The 26,459-nt window shown below is 41.8% G+C and overlaps 1 protein-coding gene and 1 long non-coding RNA gene across 7 annotated transcripts in view; one reads left to right on the plus strand and one right to left on the minus strand.

Moving 5' to 3' along the window:
* LOC135309228 (uncharacterized) overlaps positions 1-9,346 on the plus strand; it is a 217,214-nt gene extending 207,868 nt beyond the window's left edge. For 4 of the 6 annotated variants that reach the window (XR_010369518.1, XR_010369521.1, XR_010369516.1 and 1 more), the window contains 2 exons: positions 2,213-2,353; positions 4,423-4,615. This is a non-coding gene — a long non-coding RNA (uncharacterized LOC135309228). Of the gene's footprint in view, positions 1-2,212; positions 2,354-3,237; positions 3,310-4,422; positions 4,680-5,990 lie in introns of those variants that run through there. The other 2 variants (XR_010369519.1, XR_010369520.1) reach the window with 2 other exon arrangements.
* The window catches only part of LOC135309226 (von Willebrand factor D and EGF domain-containing protein-like), a 170,004-nt gene that overhangs the window by 102,699 nt on the left and 40,846 nt on the right, over positions 1-26,459 (minus strand). The window contains exons 3-8 of the mRNA XM_064435263.1: positions 20,121-20,346; positions 17,347-17,579; positions 9,216-9,305; positions 7,813-7,948; positions 3,246-3,463; positions 805-878 (exon numbers count right to left, since the gene is read on the minus strand). Of these exons, the coding sequence (XP_064291333.1) occupies positions 805-878; positions 3,246-3,463; positions 7,813-7,948; positions 9,216-9,305; positions 17,347-17,579; positions 20,121-20,346 (977 nt within the window). The remainder of the gene's footprint in view (positions 1-804; positions 879-3,245; positions 3,464-7,812; positions 7,949-9,215; positions 9,306-17,346; positions 17,580-20,120; positions 20,347-26,459) is intronic.

Raw genomic sequence — 26,459 nt, forward strand, 5'->3', positions numbered from 1 at the left:
AAATTTGAAAAACTTTCAGTGGTGCCAATTAGCTGGGATAAACAGATTCATGAATGATTAGGGGAGTTGAATGTGGAAAAGTTCTGTACAGTTCAGGCCGTCAAACACAAAGGCACCATTGTGGCTCAGTAAGTCTTTAAACAGCTCATTGCTGGGTAATACAGAAGGACATCTGGACACTACAGGAAGATGTACAACTTTATTTTTGCATTCTTCTCCTTATATTTGACACTTATAATTTCTGCACTTCTTTATCTGAGACATTGGAGCTATCTTTATGGGTTTTTTTGGTCGTGTTTATGATCGTCAACTCCAGCTGGACATAAACCAGCTCTGGAAACAGAAGAAATCAAGAGCATCCTTCTGATGAGTGACTTTGCAGCAGATGTTGCTAAACTCCTGGGAAGGCTGTCCCTGAGTGCTGTGCTGCCCTGGTGACATAATGTGTCACTTGGATGGCACTGGGGTGTGACTGACACAACAACTTGTGGTGCAGACACCCTCACAAAGCCACTAGTGATGGTTCTATTTGAAGAACATTTTGTAACCTGACCTTTGTCTTGTAAAAATTATTCAGATTCAAACCCATAGCTCCTCAAAGATTAATCCATTTCTAGTTCTTTTGTTAAAAGGAGTACACAGCCTGAAGGGAAGCACTTGTGCTGTTGAAGGAGAACATTCCTCATTGTAAGCAAACCTGTTCAATGCATTTTTGATATTCTAATGTAAACCCAAATGTATGCCACATCCAGAAACTGATAACTGCAGTAATTGAGCCAAATTATTTCAAAGTAAAATACTCACCATCCATCAAATGTGATAATGTGTGGATCCGTGAAAGAGTAGCAGTTTCCTGTTGGGAGGTCTCGAACTGTGACCTAGTTAAAATGAAATGTGTAATGAATACAGTCTACACAGCAGTTTTCCTTCATTACTGCTCCTCACAAAACATGAGGGGCAGGATTCATGGGTTAAGTACAAACTACAATCTGACTTCTGAAACATGATTGCAGATGGGCACAAAATAGGCTTTGCTTTCAAACAACAGTGTTTAATCATAGCCAGTGAGGGAGTTCAAAGTGTTCCTGTTCACCTGATGCAATGTCTTCCTTTATCTGGTAAAAGGTCTTTTTTTTTTTTTTTATTAGAACTTTTTGCTAAGGAGCAGATCATTCACTGAAATTACCAGGAGAATAGAGTGCTCATTAAATTGTACTAATTTTAATGCCTGAAGTATGGTAAAAAGGTATGCTGTAATTAAGTAACATTAGCTTGTTTTAGTAGTAGCTGCCTGTCCCCTGATTTGACCTCAGATTTCCCGTTACAGCATCAGAATGGCTGATTTATCTGTTTGATGTGGATATTGATCAGATATTGATGAGGAGGCTCCAAATCACACTGCTTTAAGTATGTGGGTGAAACAGGAGAGGACCTACTGCAGCTGCAGAGATCTTCACCTCCATCAGCCCTTGGGCACCAGCAGGGTCACAGAGGAGCTGAGAGAGCCCTGGTGCCCTGCAGGGAGCAGATGTGCAGGCAGGGCTCTGCAGCTCTAACACCTGAATCTCAGGCAGAGCTGGGCCCACACTGCCAAGTCTGCTCCAGAGGGTGTTTTTCTAATGGCTGAATGCTCTCCTGACCAGCTCCCAAAAATGCAGGACTGGCTTGTGTAGTGATTTGTGATATGAAGAGCTCCCAGTGATATTGGTGGGAGTGATGGAGTGCAATGGTTTTCCATTACCCATCCTGACAGACTGATTTCTTGGCCAGGGCTGTTAATTCTTTGCTCCCCTGCTGCCCATGAGGAGCCCAGAGGTGCACTTCAGTTAGTTCTACCAGGATCCATGGAGCAGGGAAGAAGGATGGCTGCTATATCCCTGTGCAGTCTTTCAGTGACAAGGCAGAACTTGGCTTTTGGGAACAGGGGTGAAATTAAATAAATGAATTAGAGGGTGAAGATAGAACTTCAGTTCCTGACAACATTCCTCACCTGCAGCAATGCATCATCTGTATTTCAAAATGCCCCTAAACCATGACACAGAAACACTTAGATGCCCACCTGTGTCTGGCACACCAAACTTTTAGAATGATGGTCTTGAGGACTGAAAAAATGAACTTCTCTTTGAACAACTTTTTGATATGGGGTCAGCTGTATCATTTGGATTTACTGTGTGATATGAAGTGTCTCAGAATTCTCCCATTTTCTCCACAGCCTCACACATCCTAAGTAAAAGTTTAGCACAAACAAATCCATGTGGCCCTTCCTGCTCCGTTCCTTCTTGCATGATTTCAGCAGAAGACACAATTCCTGGCGGGAGGCACGACAAGTTTGCTGAGGAAACCCTGTTTACAGGTATCTAGATGTGTTAGGATGTTCTGCCACCATTTCTGTTCAATTTTCAGATAAATCAAAAATATCTGAACAAGTCAGAAGGATTAAAGATTATGTGGATTTTAATACATGGATTTTTTTCTTGCTATGTTGCAAGAACTATGTTACATAAAGGCCTTTAATTAACTACAAAGCAGCAATGGAAAAATAGGGGGGAGCGAAGTATCGTCTATTATGCTTCCATATATCAAGTTTTAACAGAGATAAATGGAATTTGTTATTAAAATTGATTTATTCAATTTCACACTTGATACATCTTCATATTTTAATGAAAGTATTTGTAATTTCAAGAAAAAATATGAGTGTGTGTGCATGATGGTGAATTAGCTGTAATCTCTGGTTTAAGAACCTTAAAAAGAAGCCAGTTCTGTATTGTTTTCTCAGCATGGAGAAGAGAAGGCTCTGAGGAGAACACATTGAGGCCTTTCAGTACTTAGAGAGGGCTTATAAAAAAGGACAAGGGCTTTTTACCTGGGCAGACAAGAGGGAATAATTTTAATCCGGAAGAGGATAGAGATTTGGATTAGGTATTAGGAAGAAATTTGTGTCTGTGAGGTTGGTGAGGCACAGAGTGCCCAGAGAAGCTGTGGCTGCCCCATCCCTGGCAGTGTCCAAGGCCAGGTTGGATGGGGCTTGGAGCAACTTGGGACAGGTGTCCCTGCCCATGGCAGGGGTTGGAACCGGATGATCTTTAAGGTCCCTTCCAGCCCAAATAATTATGGCAATCATCCCCAAAATTTTATTTTCTTTGGGAAAAAAAAAGGAAAAAATAAAAAGAAAAAAAAAAGAAAGATAAAAAGAAAAGCCTCTCATTTAGATTTGCTGCATTTTCCAACTGATTTCAGGGCCTAACCTTCACATCCCTGGGTGTGTGAGCCCTCCAGAGCCCATCCCTTGGCGCGGCGGGCCGAGCGCTGACGCGGCTGACGCGGGTCCCATCCTGCGCGAAGTCCGTCACGGCTGTCACTGTCACCGTGGCCACTGCACAGCTGCTCCCCGAGCACGGCTCCGGCACCAGATCCACCTGGCAGGCCGAGAGGGCGATGTCTGGGGGCCCTGGGACCTGGCTGCCTGCAGGGAACACCAGCACAGAGTCTGACAGGAGTCACCCAAAGTGCCGCCCGTACCGTGCTCTGTTCTACAGAAACGCTTCCCGTTCCAGGACACACACGCCTTGTGTCCAAGGCTGAGAGATTTAGCTGGGCTGTGTATTCTATTCCTGTCTGTCAGAGCTGGGCAGTTATCTTCTGATAATTGGGCAGTTTTTCTCTTCCATGACCAATCAAGATCTCTTCTGTTCATGGCTGATAAAATTCCATAATCCCATGGGGAGATGCTCCGCCCAGGGGAGGAGCCAAGCATTCCCACCTGGATATAATCTGGCATTTGGAACACCACAGCAGCCTTTGCCCCCTGCATTCCCAGAGGAGCAGCTTTCTTCTGCCCTGCATTCCCAGAGGGAGACCAGGCCCATCTCCAGCAGCCCTGGAGCTCCAGAGGAAAACTCCAGCCTTGTGCAGGATCCCTGCTCCAGCAGAAGCACAGCTGGCACTGCAGGAGGGCTGAGCCCCCATGGGATGGGGCTGTGCCACCACCCTGACCCACAGGGTATCAGGGCATGTTCTGACTCTGGCAGTGGTTTGGTGTTTCTTTTATTTATTTTTTTGTTTTGTTTGGGGTTTTGTTTGTTTGTTTTGTTTTATTTTGTTTTGTTACTATTGCATTTGGTACTTTTTTAATTGTCCTAGTAAAGAACTGTTATTCCTATTCCCATGTTTTGCCTGAGAACCCCCTAATTTCAAAATTATAATAATTTGGATGGAGGGGGTTTACATTTTCCATTTGAAGGAAGGCTCCTGCCTTCCTTAGCAGCCACCTGTTTTTTCAAACCAAAACACCTTGGAACCAGATGGGCTTTGCATGAAGACAGTTGTGACTGACTGAATCTGGCATCCCTCTGCACTCTTCACTGTGCTGCTTTTTTATCGCCAAAGTTTTCTAAAAACTCAGTGGTGTCTATTTTTCCACAGGTGCTAATATTTCTGGGATGACAGTGTTATCTTTATGGGTCCATGCCCAGGGAATGAAGACAAGTCGTTCTCATGACAAAGAAAGAGATGAATCTCTGTTCTGGAAAACAATTATCTTTCACTGTCTGGAGTATAAGGAGGTGTCTGCTGGGAGTTATTTAATTTAAAATAAACAGGTGTTTTGATGTGAAAAGGGAGGGTTCTCAAGTAAGTTTTTGGTGAACTACGGATCCACAACTGCAAGGCAAATGCAGCAGGTCTGTATTTGTAATTTTTGGCTTAGTTACATTATGGTGTTTTGCTTCCCAGTCTGTAAAACGATGATAGTTTTATTTGTGTCCTTTGCAGAAGTATTGTGCTGATAAATTCACTAAAAACAATGAGGAAAAATAATAAGCTATGGAGATACTGGTTATGTCAGCATCTGTGGTGGGTAGAGAAATGATGTGTGGTGACAAAATCAGTGTGACAATGGCACTGCACATTATATCTTTCCTGAAGAGACCTCCACACATAGCCACAATGGCAGTGTCCCCTTCTCTCAGGTCCTGACCCTTTCTGCTGAGGTCTCAGGTGAAGGGAAAACCTGGATTTTTATTTCCATAGGTGTGTTTTCCCTTACACACACTGAATTATGATAGCATTTAGTTCTGAGCCACCTGCTCTGCACTATATACAGTATGCATTTTGTTCTCAAGAAGCCACTCAAGCTTTCATGAATCCTTTGGTTGGTAGGAAATGAAACTGGTCCTGCTGAAGCCAGCCAGAATCCAAATGCTGATTTCAGGACTTACAGTGTTTCTTTAGGAATACTTAGTTTTCTGTCCCAGACCACTAATTATCATCAGATAAGAATAAAGTTCTAGAAATGGTGGCCATAAAATCAATCTGAGATGAAAACAAGTGATTTTCTGATATTAAAATAAGTGATTTTTATACCATTGTTCCCACTTGTAAAATTGCTTAATAATTTCTAGAGATGGCATTAAAGAATTTTAAGATGGCATTTCTAACACAATCAAATTATCACTGTCTTATCCCTTATAGAAAAATCTTATTAAATATAATTTATATTAACCCTGTGCAGTACTATGGGAACTGAACTAAAATCTACAGATATTAATGGCATTTTATCTCTCATATCAAATCCTTAAAGGCTGCCTCACATCACATCTTATAGAAAAGTCCTGGCTCATTTTCAAGGTTCTTGATTCAATTAAATTGGAGGTTTCCATGAGGAATAGTTACTGCCATTACAGCCCCATGAGCTATGCTCAAAACCCAGAACAAAAGTTTAAAATCAAAGAAAATCATCTTGTCAAAATAGTAGCGATAAACTTAACAGAAGCCAAACTCCAGTGGCTCTGCTGTGCCTTGGCGTTCATTATGATATTGTCTGAACTTGGAGAGATATTTCTGTGCTTGTAATTAGCTTTCTTATCACTTATTCCCTACATAATTAGCACAAGAGTGTAGTTATATGGATTCAGCCAGACAAGGAGCTTGTCAGTTAATTTATTCGGTATAAATGAATCGCAGCTAAAATGGTTTTTATTTTTAATTTCCAGCACTGTGGCCAGCACACATTTTTCAGAAGCCCGCAGTGCTCCTTCAGATAAACTAATGGAGCCTAAAGACAATAAAGGCTCAGAGCAAATGTGGTTGTGCAGACACCCAGCAGCAGATCCTCAGCCTTAAGTATATATAGATAGCTCAATAGATAACAGCCCGAGTGTCATCCCAGGAAACAGCCTCGGGATGGAGCAACCCAGGGCTGGAGCTGGGTTTAGCTTAAGCTGCAGAAATGAGTTGATCGAAACTAACAGGAATTTTCCACTTCAGTGACAACTTCCTTCAAATATGAGTTAATTGGACGAGCTGTGCCTTCCTCCTGGCACCTCTTGGCACCAACACATCAAGCCCATTGACAGCTTGAAAATAGAGCTGCTTCTGCAAGTCCTGCGTCCTCTCTTTCTTCCAGTCAAGTGCTCACTGTGGGACTGGAGGAGACCTTGGTGAGGGGTCAGTCCCAGTCCAATGTGCTGAGCTCAGCCTCCCCCACCTGAGAGCTCCTGGCCCACGCTCCCAGTGTCAGAGAGACTCTGAAAGCCTTGGTGGAAGCCTAAGAAAATGTGAGTTAAACAAATGGCCTTTACCGGGACTAATTCCTGTCTGACCTTCAGTGTCTGAGTTGTTTGGGGTCTGTGGGGATGTCCCAGCACACACCAGCCCTGACATCCCAGTCCCTCAGTGTGAGGCAGCCTTTCCTCCTCCTGGCTATCCAAGGAAATCCACTCCCAAGAGCTCAGAGATGCCTTCCTGATGGAGCAGCCCAGACTCCAAGCCAAGAGCAGTGTGTAGAACAGAGCAGCACTGAGCCATGGAGAAATGCAAAGTACTGCACTCACGAGAGCCAGCGCAGCTGCTGGAACCATAAGGTGCTGCTCAGTTTAAGTTCATTGTGTTATGATACCATTTAAATTATTTTTCTTTCTTCTGTCTAAGCACTTGGCTGGTGGTGAGGAGAGCTTGGAAAGGGAATTAAAAAGAGAAATATATCAGGACCTATCTGGATTTTGTCAACATTTTTTAGAGCTGGCTTTTTGTGGGTAGGGAAATTGCAGCTGTAATCCTATCTAAACATTTCTCTCATTGAGTCACTTATGGAAGAGAAATAAGTGACTTACTATAAAAAAGCTTGGGTGTTTTATTTAGTGCAAATGGAAAGTAAATACCCACGTGCCACCCTTAGGCAGGATGAGTATTCCACCTGACTGACCTGAAGACAGCATTTACTGAATAAAAGGGCAAGAGTTTTCTCAGTGACATTGTCAATGTTTTCAAGTTAGCAAAATAAAAAACCCCTAAATGTTTAGAAAGAGAATAATACATAAGCACAAGAATGATTTTTTCCTTCTGTATTAAGTTAGACACAAACTATAACCCAGCAAAAGAAAGAAAAAAGGCTTCACTATGCATTTACTGAATAATAAATCTGCAGGGGAGCTTTTTATTGATAATTAATGAAATTATTCTACCTAAGAACATTCCTGCTACAAAAGAACCCAAAACCTAAAAGTGGAATTTTACGCTCCTGGAATTTAAAATAAGTTTTTCTACTCTCAGTTATTTCATCCATAAATCTCAACAGACTACTGTTCAGGTTATTGCTAGTCATATTTATGGCTTTGGGGTTTTTTTCTCTCAAAAATCTGTCAGATATATTCAGCTGGTTTATTTTGCAGATAAAAATATGGCCTAGTTTGCTGATTTTATGGCTTCTGCCCTTTGGTATTATTTATATATGATATTTTCTATTAGAATTCATTGTAAACGAAATAACAGAAAAAGCAATCACATTGATTAGATGTCAATATGTAAAGCTCTTACCCAAGTCCTCAGTACTTAATTGCAAAGTAATTTTACAGGAATCATCCTGCCCAGGACAGGCAATGGGTACTGTGCTCAGGACAGTCAAAACATGCTCCTTGCCATCCTCTGCAATTTCCAGTGATTCTGGTAAAAACTGGAAATAAGAAAACAACTTTAAGATAATTTTGACAGGCAAGAGTGATGACGGATTAATCAGGCAACACTGACATCTGTGAAGTCTGAAGTGGTTTTAACCAATTATTAAGATATTACTTGCAAAATAATAATAATCTTTATCATAATCTCCTTAATAATAATAAATTTTGCAATAGCGATCTTCAACTTTATAAGGTAAAATTGCTTTTAACATTTTTTGGCAATTAAGAAAATGTTTGCAGTTCCTATATATAATGTTCAATTGCTTCTCATTTCCAAATCAGAAATCCAGCTTTTATTAAGCCTGAAAATAATACTGTGGAATTTATTTAATTTTTAATATCCCTGGTGTAAAGGAGCTCCTACCCCAGTGCAGTAGGAGGAATAGCATGGCATAAAGTCTGGCATAGCCTCATGGTCATGGACCCCATGTTTGTAGTCTGCACCAGGTGCAAAATAATTGCAAGTTTTCTCCAATTCCCCTTCCCTGCTATGGAAGGAAGAATTGCTTTGCAGATAAAATATTACAGGTTTGGAGACCCCGGCCCCTGGGACAGAGAGCTGGGGTTCTGCCTTTTCTGTCTGCCCATTGTCCTGGGAAAAGAGCAGAAACAGCACTCAAGGCTGGTTGCAAATGGGAAATTCCACTCCCTGGAAAATTCTGACATTTAAAAAAATTCCTCAGAAATTGTTCTTCAGATACCACACAGAATGGGCTGCCAGATGTTTGAAACCCCTTTGATAGAGGCATGACACTTGGATACTCAGAAGATCCCAAAATCTCCCGGGCTGCCCGGCTGCCAGCTTAATCCTTGAGTGGGATTAGACCTGGTCCTTGCACTCAGTGTGAATTTCTCTTCAGCAACTTCTGTTTTGCAATGCCTGACCGCAACAAGATGATGGATAAAAATTAATATTTTGTCTTCACTTTGTTTAGTTACAACAGAATTGTAATGAAACAATTACAACTAAAAAAAATAAACAATCCTTTGTTTGTAGGTTTGTAGAGTGTCTTCCCATCCCACAAAACCCCCAGAGCTGTTCAGGGCACATTTACTAGCACTCGTAGCTTTGCCCATACTTTGTGGCACACCAGTGTCCACACCTGCACACAGTGCCAGTGGTGCTCCAGGGTGTTTTACAGACAAACTGAAAGCCATTTTCTCACAGTGAAGAGCACTGTGCTTGTGACCATCAGGATTTATGTTTCTTCATCATGATTTTCAGATATTCCCCATGCAGTGACTCAGGGCCATGGGCGTTACCTTAATCCCAGCATAGAAACCTTTGCTGTCCTCAGGCAGTGACTGCTGCTCAGGAGAGCCCCTCCTAAAAGCTGTGACAGTGCAAAAGACCTGTAATAAACAAATAAACAGCACATGCTATAGCATTTCTTGAATAACATTTGTATAATTATGCATCTTACTTTTGCTCAGAGTTTTCAAGCTTTCATTCTAGTGCTGAAATATATTTTGGGGATTTAGGCTTTGAGAAGATTTATACGTAAATTTTGAGATTTGGAAGAATTTTTGATGCATTTAATAAGCAAAGAAATATGGCTTTTGTCTCAACAATTAATAACACTTTATCCTCATGACGTGTATTCTTCTTCTTACAATGTGTTTTTCTTCCTTCTTTAAACACCCTGGTTTGTGATTTTGACTCATTTTACTAAGGAAAAACTACATTGTTCACAGATGTCACTGTCAGAATTCAGACATTTGCTCTTGGGATCCCAGATTCCAGTCTGTCCACTGGATCAAGCATCTTCCCTCTGTACCACATTTGTAAGCAATTTATTTTAAAATTTAAATTTGTTTGACAGTCATCCAGTCTCAGAAACTTTGTCAGCAATAAGAGAAGCTTCTTTTTTTCCTTATGGTTTTATAAGAGATGATGCAGATATGCCTACAGGGTTTATATTGCATTAAAAATATAAGAAAATTCACCCAAATAAAAAAAAACTCCTCCAAACACAATGTACCAGGACACTTGTGTTGTATTCCTAGCACAGCCACACAACTTTTATCTCTGCTGAGCCTGCACACCATCTGCCAACTTAATGTTTCATTGGTTTCAGAAAAACCAAATTGCAAAAATCATTTCTAGGATCATAAGATTAAAATACAGAAATTTTCCTTAAAGCAAACGACAATGGACTCTGAAGCTGTAGTTCTGAATATTTTTTTTTAAGTCTTCTTGGAAATGAAGTAACAGATTGTGACATATTAAATCAAATTCCAGATACTCAGATGACATATTTATAGCTGCTGTCTTTTTTAAGCCTCAAGTAACCCACAAGGAAGAACTGGACCAATCCAATTTATTTTCCATTATAACAAATGCCTTTGGATACATTTTCCTGCATCACTCACTGGCCATGCTGATGCTTGTGGCTCTCACCTGCTGGCTCAGGAATGACCCTCATGACCAGTACCTGCAAAGCAGGGTCTGCACCAGGATATTCCCAGATTCATGTGGTCATGAGCCATATAACAGCCTGCAATATTTCTTTTAGCACCCTAAAAGTCCCTCCTCATTACCATCTAGTCATGAGTTTCCTCCAAAATGAAGAATCCTCTTTCCCACCTCATTTGTGCACAGTGGAAATTCCCCACCAGCAATACGGGGTCGTTTGTAGGGCTGTGGGGAAAAACAAGTGTTTTCTGTGCTCTTCAAGTGGATTATTTCCAGTTCAGCTCCGTCCCAGCCTTATGTGCCTTTTGGGATGGTTTTACCTTCACAATTTTTCTCACTCTCTTGCAGACAGCTCCAGACAGTTTGGCCCAGTGAAAATGGTGTCATTTGTTACATTAACAAGATGGAAGCCTTGAGGTCATACTGGGTGTACTGGGGGAAAAACAGACAGATCTCACCTCACAGAGACACTTTACAGTTAAAATTCCTCAGATATTTCATAGTTATCCAGCTTGCCTCTGAAGGGAAGCAAGTTGTTTCTCCTCAAGGTAATAAGCCCCTGTTATCATTAGATATTTATTATCTCCAATCCTTCCCTAAAGGCTCGTGTTCAGCTTACAGACTTTTCAAAACAGTTCTTCTGCTGGGAAGGCAGAGAGTGAGTGTTGATCATGCTCCTGCAGCTTCTCCTGCTGCTGCCACAGGGAGAGTCTGCAAAATCAGGATCTGGCAAGGTGGTGACAACAGATAAAAAGTATATTCCCCCTACCAAAAAACAAACAGCACTGACCCCCTTGCAGAGCTCATTGAGCAGATCACACGGACCCCCATTGCAGATGATGTATTTGCTCTCACTGGGCTGTTTGCACTTTTGGCTTCAGTGCTTTTAACCAAAAATGTTCACAGTGAGATTCCCTCTGAGCCCAGCACGGGGAGTGTTTGTGCCAGGGAGGGAGCTGCAGCTGCCAGGGACAGGCACAGGGATGCCCAGCACTGACAGAGGATGGCCTGGTGATCTTCCCCAAAGTGATGTTCTGGAAAATACCAGAACCCAGCCTCGTTGTATTTCCTCTCTTATATATTTTAGAGGTATATTTTATAGATAAAGCACCAAACACTCAAATAAAAAATTACTCCCTAATGGTACACAGAAATATCTGTGGGCTATCAGTCCATCCAGCTCAATCTTCAGTGCTTTTGGAGGTCAGCACAAACTTTAATAATTCAAAATGTATGGACAGCCATCAGAATTTACATTTTATTTCTGTCTTTTATATAATTCCCACCCTTGTTGGGTGCACACCTCACAATCAGCAGATATGTTCATCAGATACTGAGCTACAGGTTGACAGTTTGTCACATAATTATGATAGTCATCCCAAGGAAGAGGGATTTTTTTGCCTTCAGCTAAATACTAACTCTTTTTTTCTGCACTTCAGTAATCAACTTTTTCTTTCTCTTTTTCTCTTCCCCCCCTACACCCATCTCAGGATGCAGCCTTTTTAAAGCAAAGAGATAAAAGCACCACTGACAGCAGTATGCTGATGGCCGTGACAAGTTAGGAAGTATTTTTCCACAAACTCATTGGATCTGTTAAAAAAAAAGTCAAATTCTATTTTTTCATCATCTCTTTTAAAGGGACAGGTGCCCTTGGACAGGATGACTGGATTGCTTCTTAACATGGGATTCTTTCTTTTCTCTGTGTAGCAAAACTTCTCATAGGGCAGAAGACTTATTCTAGGCACAAAACTCTTATCAAAAAAGGCTCTTTTAGATAAGAAGTGTCTCCTTTCATGTATGTTGGAGCAGATTTCCCCTTTCCATGGACTCAGAGTTGTACCCATTTTGACATGAACCACATGAGTGGCTTCTTTGGCTAAAAGCAGCAGTCAGTCATTAATTTGGTGAGGATCAGTTAGTTCTGTGAAACAATTTAGGAGAATATTTTAATCCTAGGACCTGTCACCATCCCCCGAAAATTTCTCCTTAAACTTGCACATTAAAATGTGGGTATTTCCCTATATAGCTTTCAGAATTCAGATTTCCTCCAAATCAATTGTTTCTCCTCGCTTTGATGACAATAATGTCTTCAATTTCACTTTTCCTCTTTACCAATTCTGAATGTGGTGTGGGTGGTCCAGGCTGGGGCAAGGATGGGGGTGTTTGCCAGCAGATCCAGCTTTGCCTGGCTCCTCTCCATCAGCCTCTCCCCCTGCGCTCTTGAAGGGGTTCAGTTAACAAAGGCAGCTGTGGGGAGCTCCCCTGTCCCCATAAGGAGCCCCTTAGGGTCCCCTCCTGCTGGCCATTCCCTCAGCAGGGCAGTCTGGAGCTGCAGGTGCCAGTCTGAGGGTGAATGTTAGTCCTGGGGTTGGATCCAGCCTCCCGTGGGTGTATCACCCATGTCAGAGCAGGCTGGGGCTGCAGGGCTTGGGGTGATACTCCTGGATTGAAGGTGGAATCAGGTGGAATCCTGGGCAGGGAATCAGCAGGCCAGGTGAAAGGTGTGTCCTGGTGGCTGTGGGGCACTGCAGCTGCCATTGCCTTCTCCATTAAACACTAATGGGCTGGGGTTAGAAACTCTGCTGGGAGCTGGGAGGGAGCTGTGGTTTACAGCCTTGATGAAAAGAGAAAAGGATGAGCAGAACTGAGGGGTGACATTTCTAGGGAAGCAGGAAGAAAAGAAAAATAGTTCTCATTAGCTTGAGAAAATGATCTGGCTGTAGGTATTTGCAGAAAGGGGTAGGAACAAAGTCTCTGGGAAGGCTTTCCAGAAGGGTTAGCAGGAAGGGGAAAGTAGGGAGAGTCTGTCTTTGATTTAATTAATGAACTAGACCTTGCAGCTTTAGAACACAAATCACTCCCTGTGAGGGGCTGTTGGCTGTGGAAGGAGGGAGCAGGTGCAGCTGTGTGACCTGGCACTGTGGGTAGCCCAGCTCTGCTCACTTTCTGCTGGCTGTACAGGAGGAAGGCAGCTCTTCCCAGGAGTCAAATGGCCAGGCAGTGTGGGGAAGCTGACTCTGGGTCATTATTCTGCTAAGGAAGGAAATTTTCCCAGGGTAATAGGAAGGTGTTTTATCATCTGCAGAGTTTTGCTCATCATCTCTCTGACCCTTTCTGCTTTAAAATCTCTGTTCAAGTTCACCTAGAGTTCTGTTTCTGTGGGGATGTTTCTCATATTCTACCTGAAGGTTAAGGAAGAAATTGTAAACTCAGCTGTGACCTACAAACAGGCAGGTCTTCCATTCCTGTTGTTGATTTTGACAAATCCAGTGGCTGGAAGGGGATTAATACTTAAGATGGGGAAATGCCACTTTGTCACTTTGGAGTCCAGATGCTGGTGCAGACCTCTGAGCTGGGCAGTGACAGAGTCTGAGTCAGTGAGAGCTGAGCCAAGGGCATGAAGGGGAGATGCTGAGAGCCAGTGCTGACTGGGGGTCTGTAGGATTTAACCTTACTATCTCTGGGAGAGGAGAAGGGGCAAGCCCTCAAGATGGCCTTCCAAGTGCTTGAGTATTTCTATAGGTACAGACTTAATATGATTTAACATTTATGCCCAGGATTTTCTGTCTAATTGCAATAAATGCAGTGAATCCATCATCTGCAATGAGCTGCTTCTCTCCCCTGGGCTGAACTGGGGCATCTCTTAGAAGTGCTGGCAATAAGACAAAAATCCTATTTTCCTTGAGAGATGAAGTGTGAGTGCTCTGCAAGACCTGGCTTTCTTCAGCACCAAGAACAACAGGACTGTAAGGTCTCTTGCTTCATCACTGGAGGTGTTTAAGGCCAGCTGGGATGGGATTGGAGCAACCTGGCCTAGCAGGTGTCCCTGCCCTTGGAGGGGGTTGGAACTGGATGACCTTTGGGCTCTCTTCCAATCCAAACCACTCTATGAAATTTCACACTTTTTCCCTTGTGATAGAAAAATAGTTATTTTATACATTGATGCAAAAATTTGCTGTCTTTTTGGCTGGGGCATAATCTCCTTCTGTTGCAGAGTGCCATGCAAAGCAGCCACTTCTATCACAGAGCTCAGAAAGGCTGGTTTTGCTTAAACATTCTTATTTTACAATGAGCACCATGGTTTATGTAGGGTGACAATTGCTCCTCGCCATGTGAACTTTTGGATTGCTGTGCTGAGCAAAATCTGCACAGTTTTCTTCTAAACACCTTTCTTTCTTAGCATAACTCATTACTCACAGTGTGCTGCTATAATTTATAGATGGCTGTGCCTCGAGGAATGAAATGACCTCTGTCACTATCACATAAATAAGGCTTAGGAATGCCAGGATTTTCATATCAGATGGAGTAGGCTTCTTTCAGAGCTTATAGAGAAATAGTGGCATGTTATAGATTTATTTAAGACTGCAATAGTTTCATGAACATTATGCTGCCAGCATTACTGTCTGAAATAACAAAATTGGAACCCAAAGATGGGGGGAAGAAAGGACACATGATGGCTATTAAAAAATAACTGGCTGTTTAGTCAATACAAGTTCAGGAATGCTGGCTGTTAAATCTCAACTCTTCTCTAAGGTTTGACTGCGTATTAAAATATATCAATAACTATTCCATTATGTGACTGACCTATTACCTGGAGATGTTTTTACAAAGAACAGCATTGACATCAACCACCCAAAAAGTGATGTAAAAAAAATTAGTCTTGCTTGGCTGTGGTTTTTTGTCAAGAAAGGAACAGAGAAGATGCTGATTTTAGGCCGTGAATGTGTGGAACCAAATGCAGGTTACTGTGCAAGTAGAGATTAGGAGTTAAAAAGGTTCAAAAAAGGCAAGCAGTTTTCCAAATGTCCTGAGGGACAAATTCTGCCTTGAATGCCCCTTGTGCACCCTGGCAGTGCACAGCCTTGGGGATGCAACCATTGGGCTCTGCATGGGAAGAGGGAAAAGTACTGGAAAGTGCTCCTGACTTATTGTGTCCCCTCTCATATCAGTGTGAACCTGGCCTCCCTTTAATGGAGACAATATTCTTCCCTCTGCATCTTTCCTCGAGGGTAGCCCTACAAGTGCTAAATTTCTTCAGATTTACACCACTGGAGGTGAGAGTCTTCTCCCTTTTGACTCCTGTTAGACATCCAGACTGGGATGGCAAACAGTGAAATGCTTTTGTAAAATCTTTATTTTGTAAAACTGAATTCTCGGCTGCAGCTTCATTGCTTGGTTTTCACCCCTGATGATTTATGGATAATTACAATTAGTCTAATGGGCCATGAAGACCTTTAAAGAAGCCTAACAAGGAAGAGAATGTTTTAGTCTCACTAAACCCACTAAATTAAACACGTAGATTCAGCAGAGGACAAAGAAGGGCTTACTGGAAACTCAATACAATAAAAATAGTCTTATAAAGATTTGGCAATGCTACTTATTAACAGAACCATATTTTCTCTGAATCCCTTAGGATTGTTAAAACAAGATTTGAAATGATTGCAAGTGAAATAATTTGGATGAGAATATCTCTTCATAGCACAAACTTGTCTTAAACTGGCAGAATTATCTGCCTCATTTTATAACATGTGAGGGCATCATCAGTCAGATCCTGAAGTGGGCTAAAGAATTTGCTATCTCAGTCAGCATTTCTCAGGCCACATCTGGAATATTGTGTTTAGTTTGTATCATCACTACACAAAACATGTGGGCAGCCTGGAGAGGGTTCAGGGAAGGGCCACAAAGATGAGCCAATGTCTGGGGAGCTGCCATGTGATGGAAAGGTTGGGTTCATTCAGCCTTGATAAAAGGAAGCTTAGGGGGAAACCTCATCACCATGTTCCAGCTTTTAAAGAGTGGATTCAAAGATGGAGGGTCCCTTTTTAAAAGTAGTAACATGGAAAAGGTGAAGGAAAATTCAGATTCAACACAAAAAGAATTTTTTTCACAATGAGAACAGTTATCCATTGGAATAATCTCAGCAGTGGTGGATTTCCCTACATTGGACACTTCAGGTTCAGCAGGAAAGGGTGCTGGGCTGTCTTGTCTCATCTATGCTTTTGCCAAGAAAATTTAGACCAGATGAACCTTGAACCTTGAACTTTTAGACCCGATGAACTTTGGGCTGATATTCCATGATTCCATGATCTCAAAGAAGAGCTGCAAAATACCAAGACTATTTCCAACCCCCTTTTAACACCAGGACATTGTCCCTATTTATTCTTTTTGCTGTAGTATCACTAATGTCCCTCTGCCTGTAAAAGTTATGAACCTAATTTAAATTTAGAAGTCTTGTTTCTGAACCATAAAAGGCCATGAATTCATACACAAGTCATTTTTTTCCCACATCTGTATTGGTTTCTGTTTTGTTGTTGTTGTTGAGAGCAGATCATTGTTGCTGTGTAAGCCATCAAATATACTTCTTAAAGATTGTTTTGTAATGAACTCTATCTTTCAGTATGCTATTGAACCAGGAATTTGGAATCAGAGAGGCAGAACAACGTAGAAAAAAACCCATAAAATGAATCTCTCTCTCTTTTAAAATGTATAATTTTTTTTTTTTCCTGTGAAAAGATGTTATTGTGTCTCTGGTCCATGGATATAAAAATTACTGAGTGCACGCAGCTGAGCCTGCCTCTGCTGCAAAATCTCACTGCCTCAAGATACAAAAATACTAAGCAAAAATTGGCTCAGGCACATGTACCCACCACTTATACAAACCTCACAGCATTCAAGGTGTAATGTGACTGCAAATATTCAATTTGCCTTTAGAATGGGGTAAAATACCTTCCAAGAACTCACTGCAATTCATAGAAATTTTACAGGTCCTGAACCCGGTTAATGTTATTAAATAACCTTGCCGTGGAGCATTCTCAGATCTTTTTTGGGCAGCAGCTCTAAGCAGAGGGAGCGAGGAGCAGCACTAATGGAAGCACAGCAAGGGTTTGGGAAGGAGTTTGATCCCCGTGGAGTTTGATCCCTGTGGAGTTTGATCCCTGTGGGTGTGTGCCCTGTGCCGCTGGAGGCGGCTGGCGGTACCGTGTCTCCCAGGCGGAGATTCACACCGTCCATCTCCACGTAGGAAAACGGCTGCGGGGTTGTCTCCTGGTGGATCTGCTCCCTCTTCCCAGGGCTGGAGAGGCGAGACCAAAGCACCCTGAAGTGCACCGGGGGCTCAGGGCCAGGGGGGCTGTAGCTGCACTTCAGGTGGACTCGGCCTTGCACGAGCTCGGGAGTGATGGCCGGCTGCAAAGCCAGGGCGGTGGGCTTGTCTGGAAAAGGAAAACAAAAGAGGGATGTGGCACAAAATGTCGTTTTGATGTTACAGTTGTTCACCTAACAAGAAGATGTCAATGCAATTAAACATGGGAGAAGCACTACATTTTATCTTCCTGTGGCTTAATTAGTAACCATGCAAGCAAGGAGGTGTGTTTCATACTAAATGCAAAAATTGCTAATTGTGTCCTGACTGCCTATTGCTGTTATACCATCTGACCTGCTGGTTTTGAATGTGGTTTTTTGGTTTTGTTGTTGTTGATTTTTTTTTTTTTAATTTTGCAGTGAGAAAAACATTATTGAAATGAAGCGCTCAGATTAATACAAATTAATTACCCTGGCAAAGGTCCTCAGCTTTGCATTTCCCTGGAGCACAGCCTTTTGATCCAAGTTTTGCAATAAGCACAGGAGAGATATGAGAAATCACTATGTTGCAGAGGTAAACTGACTCCCAGAAAGCAGCCAGCCTCTATTGCCTTGCTGTGAACATCCTTTCCAGGCTGTTTTAGGATGTATCTAGGCTAGGTCTGCTCAATATAGTCTCCCTCTGCCCAGAATAATTCTATTGCTCTAAAAATACAACTTGCTTTCTGTAGGCTTCAACAAGTAATGAAGTCTGAAACATTTCTTCCTGTTAAACTCCCCTAGAAAGTAGAAACAAAGAGAGGTATAATAGTGTAAGGGGATGTTTTTCATCTCTAGAGATCCAGACTCAAACAAAACATGAAGCTGGTTCAGATGCTTTGAAAGGATAAATTAAGTAACTTTTTCGGACAAGTGTAGAAAATATAATATGTGGGAACCCAAGAGAATAAAATATGAAGCTGTTTCAGCAGAACAGAGAACCAATGTGTTAACATCTGTCCAGGGCAAACAGCAAGAGGTAAGAAACAAGTTACTTAAAAGATGAATAAAGACCAGTTGTTTATACCCTTTTGTATTTCATTTCTTAGAGATGTTGCCTCAAACTGTGGCTCACATCATGGCTGTGTGCAGGAAATTATCCCAGAAGGACAGAGTTAGGTGATCAGCTCAGGGGAGGATGTGAGTGGAATTGCAAGCACGAACTCTGCTTTTCCAAGCTGTGTCCTTTCTGCCAAGTTATGGAGTTTTAAATTCAGTTTGTTTTGCAGCTCAGAAGCGCTGATTGCTGTCCTGCTCCTGAACCCCCAGCAGACGGGGCTGGGGAATTGACCCTGACACAAAGCCATGGCAGTTGGACCCAGCTGAGCCTCTTGTGGTGCAATATTTACAGCTGAATTTAAGTCATGAGGTAAAAAACCTCAGTAAAAAAACTCCAGATTTGTGATTTTTCCATCCAATGCATGAGACTGCAAAAACATCCTAAAGGCAAGAAATTAAACACTCTGAAGGACTGGACCTCACTGAAAATGAGATTGGGATAGATAGGAAGGGATAAGCTTTCTTACCTTAGAAATGCAGGTGGCTTCACATCACTGAACAGGTATGAATCATCAAATAGGACAAAATTACTCACCCAAAATGTATTGGCAAAAAAATTCTTTGAACAAGAGTGGTGGAAATCTTATAGTTTATAAAAAAGCCAAGCTTAAACTGAAAAAATAACTCTTCAGTTAAAAAGTAATTTCTGAGTAAGAATCGGTTTCATTTATTTTAATGGATTTTTTTTATTTCAAATACTGAATTAATCTCATGTCCTTTGAGCCTTTCTTCCTTCCTCTTCTTCAAGTAGGAATGTTAAAATATTGATAAAGATTAAAAAATAGTTATCTTTCTCTTTAAAATTTATTTAAGCTTGGTTTTTGCCCAATTGAAAAGCTGATAACCCTAGTTTCTCTATGTCATGTTTCTGTCCAAAAACACTAAAAGGAAAGTATAAAGGTAATTTTTTCATTTTGAGAAAGGAGCATGTTTTCTGATGAAATCTATATGCACCTGGCTGTGCTCCAAAGTTCAGGAGGTTTAACTGAATGAGCAATTGCTTTCTGCTTTCCCTTTGTTTCCTAGCTACCGAACAGGGGTTACATCTCTCGTAGTAGGCTGAAAATTATTTCTGATGAGAACAATTATATAAATGTCATGAAAAAGATGTTATCAGTTTGGTTCAGGGTTTTTTTTTTTTTTTTTCTCCTTGCAGAGTTTCAGAATTACCTTTTTTGAGGGGGGATACTGCATTGTTGAAGATAAGGAGAGGCCTTAGAGACAGTCTCCTGGATACGGTGCCTGGGTGCAGCTGAGATGCCTCCGCTCACTCGCGTTGCAACTCCAAGCCAAAGTGGAGCCAAAGACAGTGGGAAAGGTTACACGTGAGGTGTAACCAAGCACAGAACGCTTCAGCAATACACACCAGATTGCATTTTGCACTGGTAATAGGAGCTATTCTTCAGGAACACCTTGGACTGCCACTGATTTATTTCCTACAGGCTCCGCGCCTTAGCGGGAGTGACGCTTGACTCGCAAGGTCACCGAGATGCACACTGCAGCACCGGGGCCTCTGAACGCCCAGCCTGAGAGGCGTAAGCAATCTTGTTGATAAATACTTTGCTGGTCCTCACCTTCTGCACAGTAGCCCATGCATCCTGGGGTGGGCTGCAGGAGATACACAAAGAAAGCGCCGCAGTTCCTGACGGCGACGGGGATCCGGAACAGGCAGCAGTCCCTGGTGCCCCCAAAACCCTGCCAGGTGGCACAGCCCGTCAGCCTCTTGCTCTCCCCAGGAGCTGGCAGGGATTCAGACTTCAGTGACAGCCACACCGGAGCTTGTGTCCCACATTTGTTCATCTGAGGGTGCACACAAACAAGACGTTTACAGCAAGTGTGTAAGATTCCTTTCAGGACAAGGAATGGAAATGTAGGATCAGAGAACAAAGTCTACAAACACTCTGGAAAGAAGCATTTGATATGATCAAATTGATATCTTTTGGTATGATCAATGCAATTGAAATGCAATTGAAAAAACCCCAGAAAATTTGGTAATTAACCAACTAGACTGAGATGAAATGAGGGGCAGTGCAAACGACCGAAACTTGCCGAAATGACTCCAATTAAAATCCTGAAATCAGGGAAGTAAAGTAAACAAAGAGACAGAAAAAGAATTTGAAGAAATGAAACACTTTAAAAAAAAGAAAAAGGAAAAATTCTGATAGCAAGAGAAAACAATAAATTGGAATGAGATGACAAGAAGTGCAGGGAAATGGACTAAAGCTTGCCCAAATAATCCTCATTGAAATCTTGAAATCAGAGAATAGAGGTCAGCAAATGCTCTGGAAAGGAGATACGATCAAAAACAATGCAATTGAAAAAACCTAGAAAATTTAGAAATTGAGTGACTACAACGAAATGGATTGAGATTAAATGAGGGGCAGTGAAAAGGACTAAAACTTGCCAAAATTACTCCAATTAAAATCCTGAAATTAGAGAAGAAATGTAAACAAAGAGAGAGAAGAACCTAAAGAAATGAAATGTTAAATTAGAAAGCAAAAATTCTGAAACCAGGTGAAAACAATAAATTGGAATGAGATGACAAGAAGTGCAGGGAAATGGACCAAAGCTTGCCCAAATAATCCTCATTGAAATCACAAGATTTCATTCACTTTCCTGAAAATGGAAACCACTAAAACCCAAGAGACTGCGTGAACCTGGAGGGTCAGTGAAAAAGCTGTGTAGGTGGGGATGAAAATGTCTTTCTCGGTTTTGAGAGGTGGCTTTACACAGATAAAAGGCTTAAAGGACACAATAACAGGATTCCAAAGTATTTTCCTCTGGTTTTGGTTGGTTTGTATGAAGAGGATGAAAGCAGGCTAGATGACCTGCCCCCAAACCAGCTGCCCTGCTCCTGACAGCTCCTGCCCTTCCAGCACACACTGGGCACGTCTGTGGGCCCTGTACCTCTCTCTCATTCTTGAAGAGAGACACACATGAAGGATGGACAAAACATATGTGCAGGACATGCATGACTTAACTTTCTATTTTTTTTTCAATTTTATATTTGCTTTCAGACTTTTATCTATTAACAAATTCCCTGAATACAGAAAATCCCAAAGCTGAAAGTGTTGCTCTTAAATGGTTTAAATGACAGCATGTTGAGTCATGGCCAGGAGAGACTGATTTCCATTTCCCAACTTAGGGATGTGTGTTCAGGAATCTCAGATCTGAGCTGCCCTCTGTACCTGTCAGGCTCTCTCTCCTGACTAAAGGAACATGGTTCTCTAAAGCTGTCTTTAATTTAAGCACCTCAATGAGGAGATTAGGTGTAATCAGGGCCTTATTAAATATACAAAGCCAATTACAATGGTGACTCATTTTTCTGCACCATTACCTAGCATTTGCCAATATGCAAAGCACAGAGGTATCTGAGCTAAAGTTTGGAAATTATTACCAAATACTGACAATAATTTGCTCTCAGATATCAGTCATATTCAGCAGAGCATGACTGCTGCTGTCACTTTGCATTTCTTCAGCCAGTTACAGTGAACCATCTCTACTAGTCCAGCTTGGGAAACGTGATTCCTCCCAGTGTGAGTGTTTGGCTATAAATCACATCGGGGAAAAGAAAAACAAACCACAAAAAACAAAACCAAAACCCACCTTTTTTTTTTTTTTTTTTCCATTGGCCCATGTTTGCTGCTTCACTTTCAAGATCGAAAGTTATTTGTGACAGCAGTGGAAGCAGTGAAAGTCAAAGGATAAATTTATTAAGTCACGCACCAGTTCCCTCCTGCAGTTTGAGTTGTACCTGGGAGCTATTCAAGCCAGGAAGCAGGGGCAGGGGAGAAGGGGTGCACACCCAGGAAAGCAAGGGTAGTTGAAAAACAATCAACACTGTGACATGGCATGACACAGTCTGATTTCCATTTGGAGCTAGTTATTGCCAGCCTTCTGAAAACAAGGATTCCAGAGAGACACCTCTGAAATTGTCCAAGGTTGTTGGGGTTTTTTTCCTCCTGAAAAGTGGCAGCAGCTGAGCAGAGAGGCTGACCCTGCCTTCCCTGTTTGGTGTTTGGTGGTCTTGCAGGTGGCACTGGAGCTCACCCAACGCAGCAGCTCCTGGGGAGGAGCAGCCTTGCAGCACTGTGCAAGCAAAGGAGAAAAAGGGCCAAAATAAAAATTATTCTAGGTGGAATTTTAGATCAATCCCTTCCCTTGCTTCCTTAAAAGCCACATTGTGTGTAAGTTTAAAGAGGTTCTTTCTGTTTGTTTATTTACAGCTTTACGTGACTCAGGTGTTTTCTGTGCTGGTAAAAATACAGATAATGGGAATTTATTGCATCCTGGACAACTTCTGACCTGGAGTGCAAGATGTGATGTAGAGAAGCATGTTTCCAGAACATGCTCATGAGCATACACTTGTAATGACCTGGGAGAGTGGAAAAGACAACATCCAGAGAAGCAGCATGGGAGAAGAGAGAGGGATGGAAACTGAAACTCTGTGGTCTCTGCTTCATCCTCATCTGGGTGTGATACCTGCAGCCTGAATTTCCTCTTACACAAGGAAACCACAAATTTCAGTGGCTCTGCTTCTGTAAGTAAAGATTGCCGGACTGGAATATTCTTTTTGAAATTGCACTAAAATGTAGGTATTAGTGAGTTCACCTTGGAGGTGTTTGGAGCCACACAAGCTGGAATAATAAGTTATGGGGAGCAGAGCAGCCAGGATGAGTGAGCACTGGATTTCAATGGATGTGTGCAAACTCAGAGAGTCTTGTAGGAAAGGGTTTGGTGAGGAGACACAGCACAAACTACCCATCCCAGCTGAAAAAAAAAAAAAAAAAATCTTATAATTCTCTGTAAAAGAACTTTTGTTGCTTAAAATGAGCTACAGCATCCATCTCATGCTGCTTTTGCCAGTGTAAGTGGTACCAACATATCAGTGCTGCTCCACTGGGAGTGCAGCTGCTGGGCTGCCTCTGGCCAGGCACACACTGTGCCTCAGTTTCTCTGGCTGCTTGACCTTGGGCAAATAACAAATCACTGACTCTCTGTGTACCTCACTTCCTTATCTCTCAACCAGAGGTGGAGGTGGCTGAGATGGTAACAGCCTTCGGTGTCTTGCAGCAGTACAGAGAAGATAATTCATTAATGAGACACCCACCTCTCTGCTGTGCTGGGGGCCATGCAGATAAATAGATGTGAATGCATTCTGGCTGTGAGAAAAGACAGAAAGTGATCCATACATAAAACTGGGCCTGGATCTCTTGTTAACAGACAGAAGAAAAACTGAAATGCTGGAAGAAGAGGATGGTGATTTTCCCCCTCTGTTTTTATCCTCACCAGAAGTCCGTGAGCCATTTCAGTGCTGGAGGAAGTGTGGATTGGCATCACTGATGTCAGAATGCAGCTTTCTGATAAACCCCTACAGGGATCTCCTGCATTTGCCCTGGCCAATCTGGCCCTGAAACCACTTGAGAGACAGTTTGTTATGTAACATGCACAAATTACAAGCAATGACCAACCTTTAGGAGGGTAAAAAAAAATCAGACTGTGAGACAGCAAGTCATTGCAACAAGCTGTGACACAGGATAACAGGCTGACCAGGATTTTGGTATAAATCAAGTGTTTCTGTTTTCCCGGCAGCTCTATGACACACATGAAATTATTTTCTCTTCTGAGCTGCATGTGGTCCTTCTGAGTCAGGCAAGTTGCCACACACTAGCCAAAAGGATTTGCTGCATGAGGCCTCTGTGAATTAGAAGACAGACCTGGGAAGGCAAGGGCAAATGTATATTCATGTGTTCAAGCAGCAGCAGAGATAAGAAAAGAAAAAAATCCCCAAAACCCAAACAAAACAAAAAAGCAAAGAAACTCAGAAGAACAATCTAGGAGAAGAGGCTTCAAAGAGCCAAAATTTTCAAGTCCCCACTGTGGCATGATTTGCATTGAATTTTGTAGCTGTCATTTGGGAGAGTAACCAGAAAATTGAACACAGAGGTAGCAGATGATTGGCATTTAAAACAGAGCATTTACCTGCAATGCCTGCAGTCACTGCTGCTCTGAGGATGGTGGAGAGATGTGGGAATCTCCCAGCCCCACTCAGCAGCATTTCCAAAAGGAGGGAGGAATTACACAGCTGCCTCTATAGGAGAGCAAACTCCACAGGTTTGGGTATCCCGTGACACAGCTTGCACAAAGGAGAGCTTCTCCAGCACAGAAGGGACACTTCAGGCTGTTGGCAGCCTTCTTTAGTATCTTTCCATACTTTATCCAATCGTAATTAAGGGGTGTTTTTAATCTTCAAAGCATTTTATAAAGCTTACCCAACTAATCTTTGCAACATCTCTATGTGGCAGGTAAGCATTCATTAAGTATTTTTGATTCCTAATTAGACACCAGTTAATAATTTAAACAATCCAATTTAGAAAACCTAAACAACAAAAAACCACATTTTTCCCTTTCCCAAAACAAGGGAATGAGCCATTATTGTTTAATCCAATGATGTCTCCTTCCATTTGCTTGGGGTTTGGAGTCTCAACCAGTTTGATTGATTGGACACTGTGGTTCTTCATAATTGCACAAAGAAATCAAGCTCGATTGTTCTTGTCACTTGGGTACTGCTGAAATTATGCTGTTAAAAATAAGTAGCACCATATGTGAGGAATGCATTGTTTTAGTTGGATGGAGATGGAAGGCTTTTTGGTGTGCTGCTGGTTGGCAGTTAAAGCATTATGATTTTGCATCTGTTATCCACTCAAAACTTTACTTTGGTTTTTTTTTTAATATATTTCTTTATAGTTAGTTAAAGTAAATAAGTTTGTTTTTTTAATTTTTATTTCAGATTGGGGCCAAACTCCACAGAAATCAGTTTACGTCAGGAATATCTGTAGTAGCAATTAAACTGGTGCTTGTCTTGTTTTTCTTTTAAGCACATGCCTCTGAACAATAAAGGCTGTAATTGTAGTTTGTACAGAAGGGCTTTTGCATGTCTGAAAAACAAGCAAGAAAAACAAAGGCTCTTCATACCTAGCATTATGATTGGGAATATTCACATAAGTGTTCAAGAAAGAATTACAATTTAATTAATACCTTGAAAGTGTCACTTGCTTTTAAATTCATAGAACAATTGCAAATCAAAGTGGGGCTGGATTCAGAGCAAAATAATAATTGAAACAAAACAATAAATTAATGGCATGCAGCTGAGGTACTGTGTTTTGATTGTGAGTATAAAATGTTCTAGAAGAGGTTAAGGAGGAGGGAATGAAACTAAGTATGGAAAAATAAATCTCCTCTAGAGACTGACATATTAAGCATCATAAGCAGGTTAGATTTGCCATGCTTGAACATGACCTTGCTTTACACACCAAAGATTAGCATTTAAACCTGTGTTTGATCCTAGTATACATGTAAAAAAGTAAACCTATAGTGCTAAAAATGAAACTAGTGAGAAAATACCATCCCTTACTGCATAACACTTCCTCCATTTACATGCACATTTACTGTTGTACATGAATTTACAGCATGCTCAGACTTGGAGAGGGTTTTGCTCATTTAGAGGATGAAATTTCTGAAGAAGGGTACTGGAAATTATCTTGATACCCCGTCACAGGCAGGTATTATTGGACATTTCTCAAACACAGTCCCATATCCATAAGTAGCCTGTAGAAAATGCTACAGAATTGTGTGTGCCAAAAAATTGCACATGGCTCATGGGAGAGAAATTAATTTAAATCACAGAATCTGTGGGGCTGGAAGGAACCCAGAAGGATCATCAAATCCAAATCCTGGCCCTGCACAGGACAATCTCGAGTCACACCAAGTGCCTGAGGGCATTGTTCAAACACTTCTGAGCTCTTTCGAGATGTGTGAATCACTTCCTTGCAGTTCTTGGAGCTGTGACCCTTCCCTGGGCAGCCTGTTCACTGCCCCACCACCTCCGGGGAAAGAACCTTTTTCTAATATCC

The sequence above is a fragment of the Passer domesticus genome, chromosome 10 (genome assembly GCF_036417665.1).
Source record: "Passer domesticus isolate bPasDom1 chromosome 10, bPasDom1.hap1, whole genome shotgun sequence".
NCBI classification, from domain to species: domain Eukaryota; kingdom Metazoa; phylum Chordata; class Aves; order Passeriformes; family Passeridae; genus Passer; species Passer domesticus.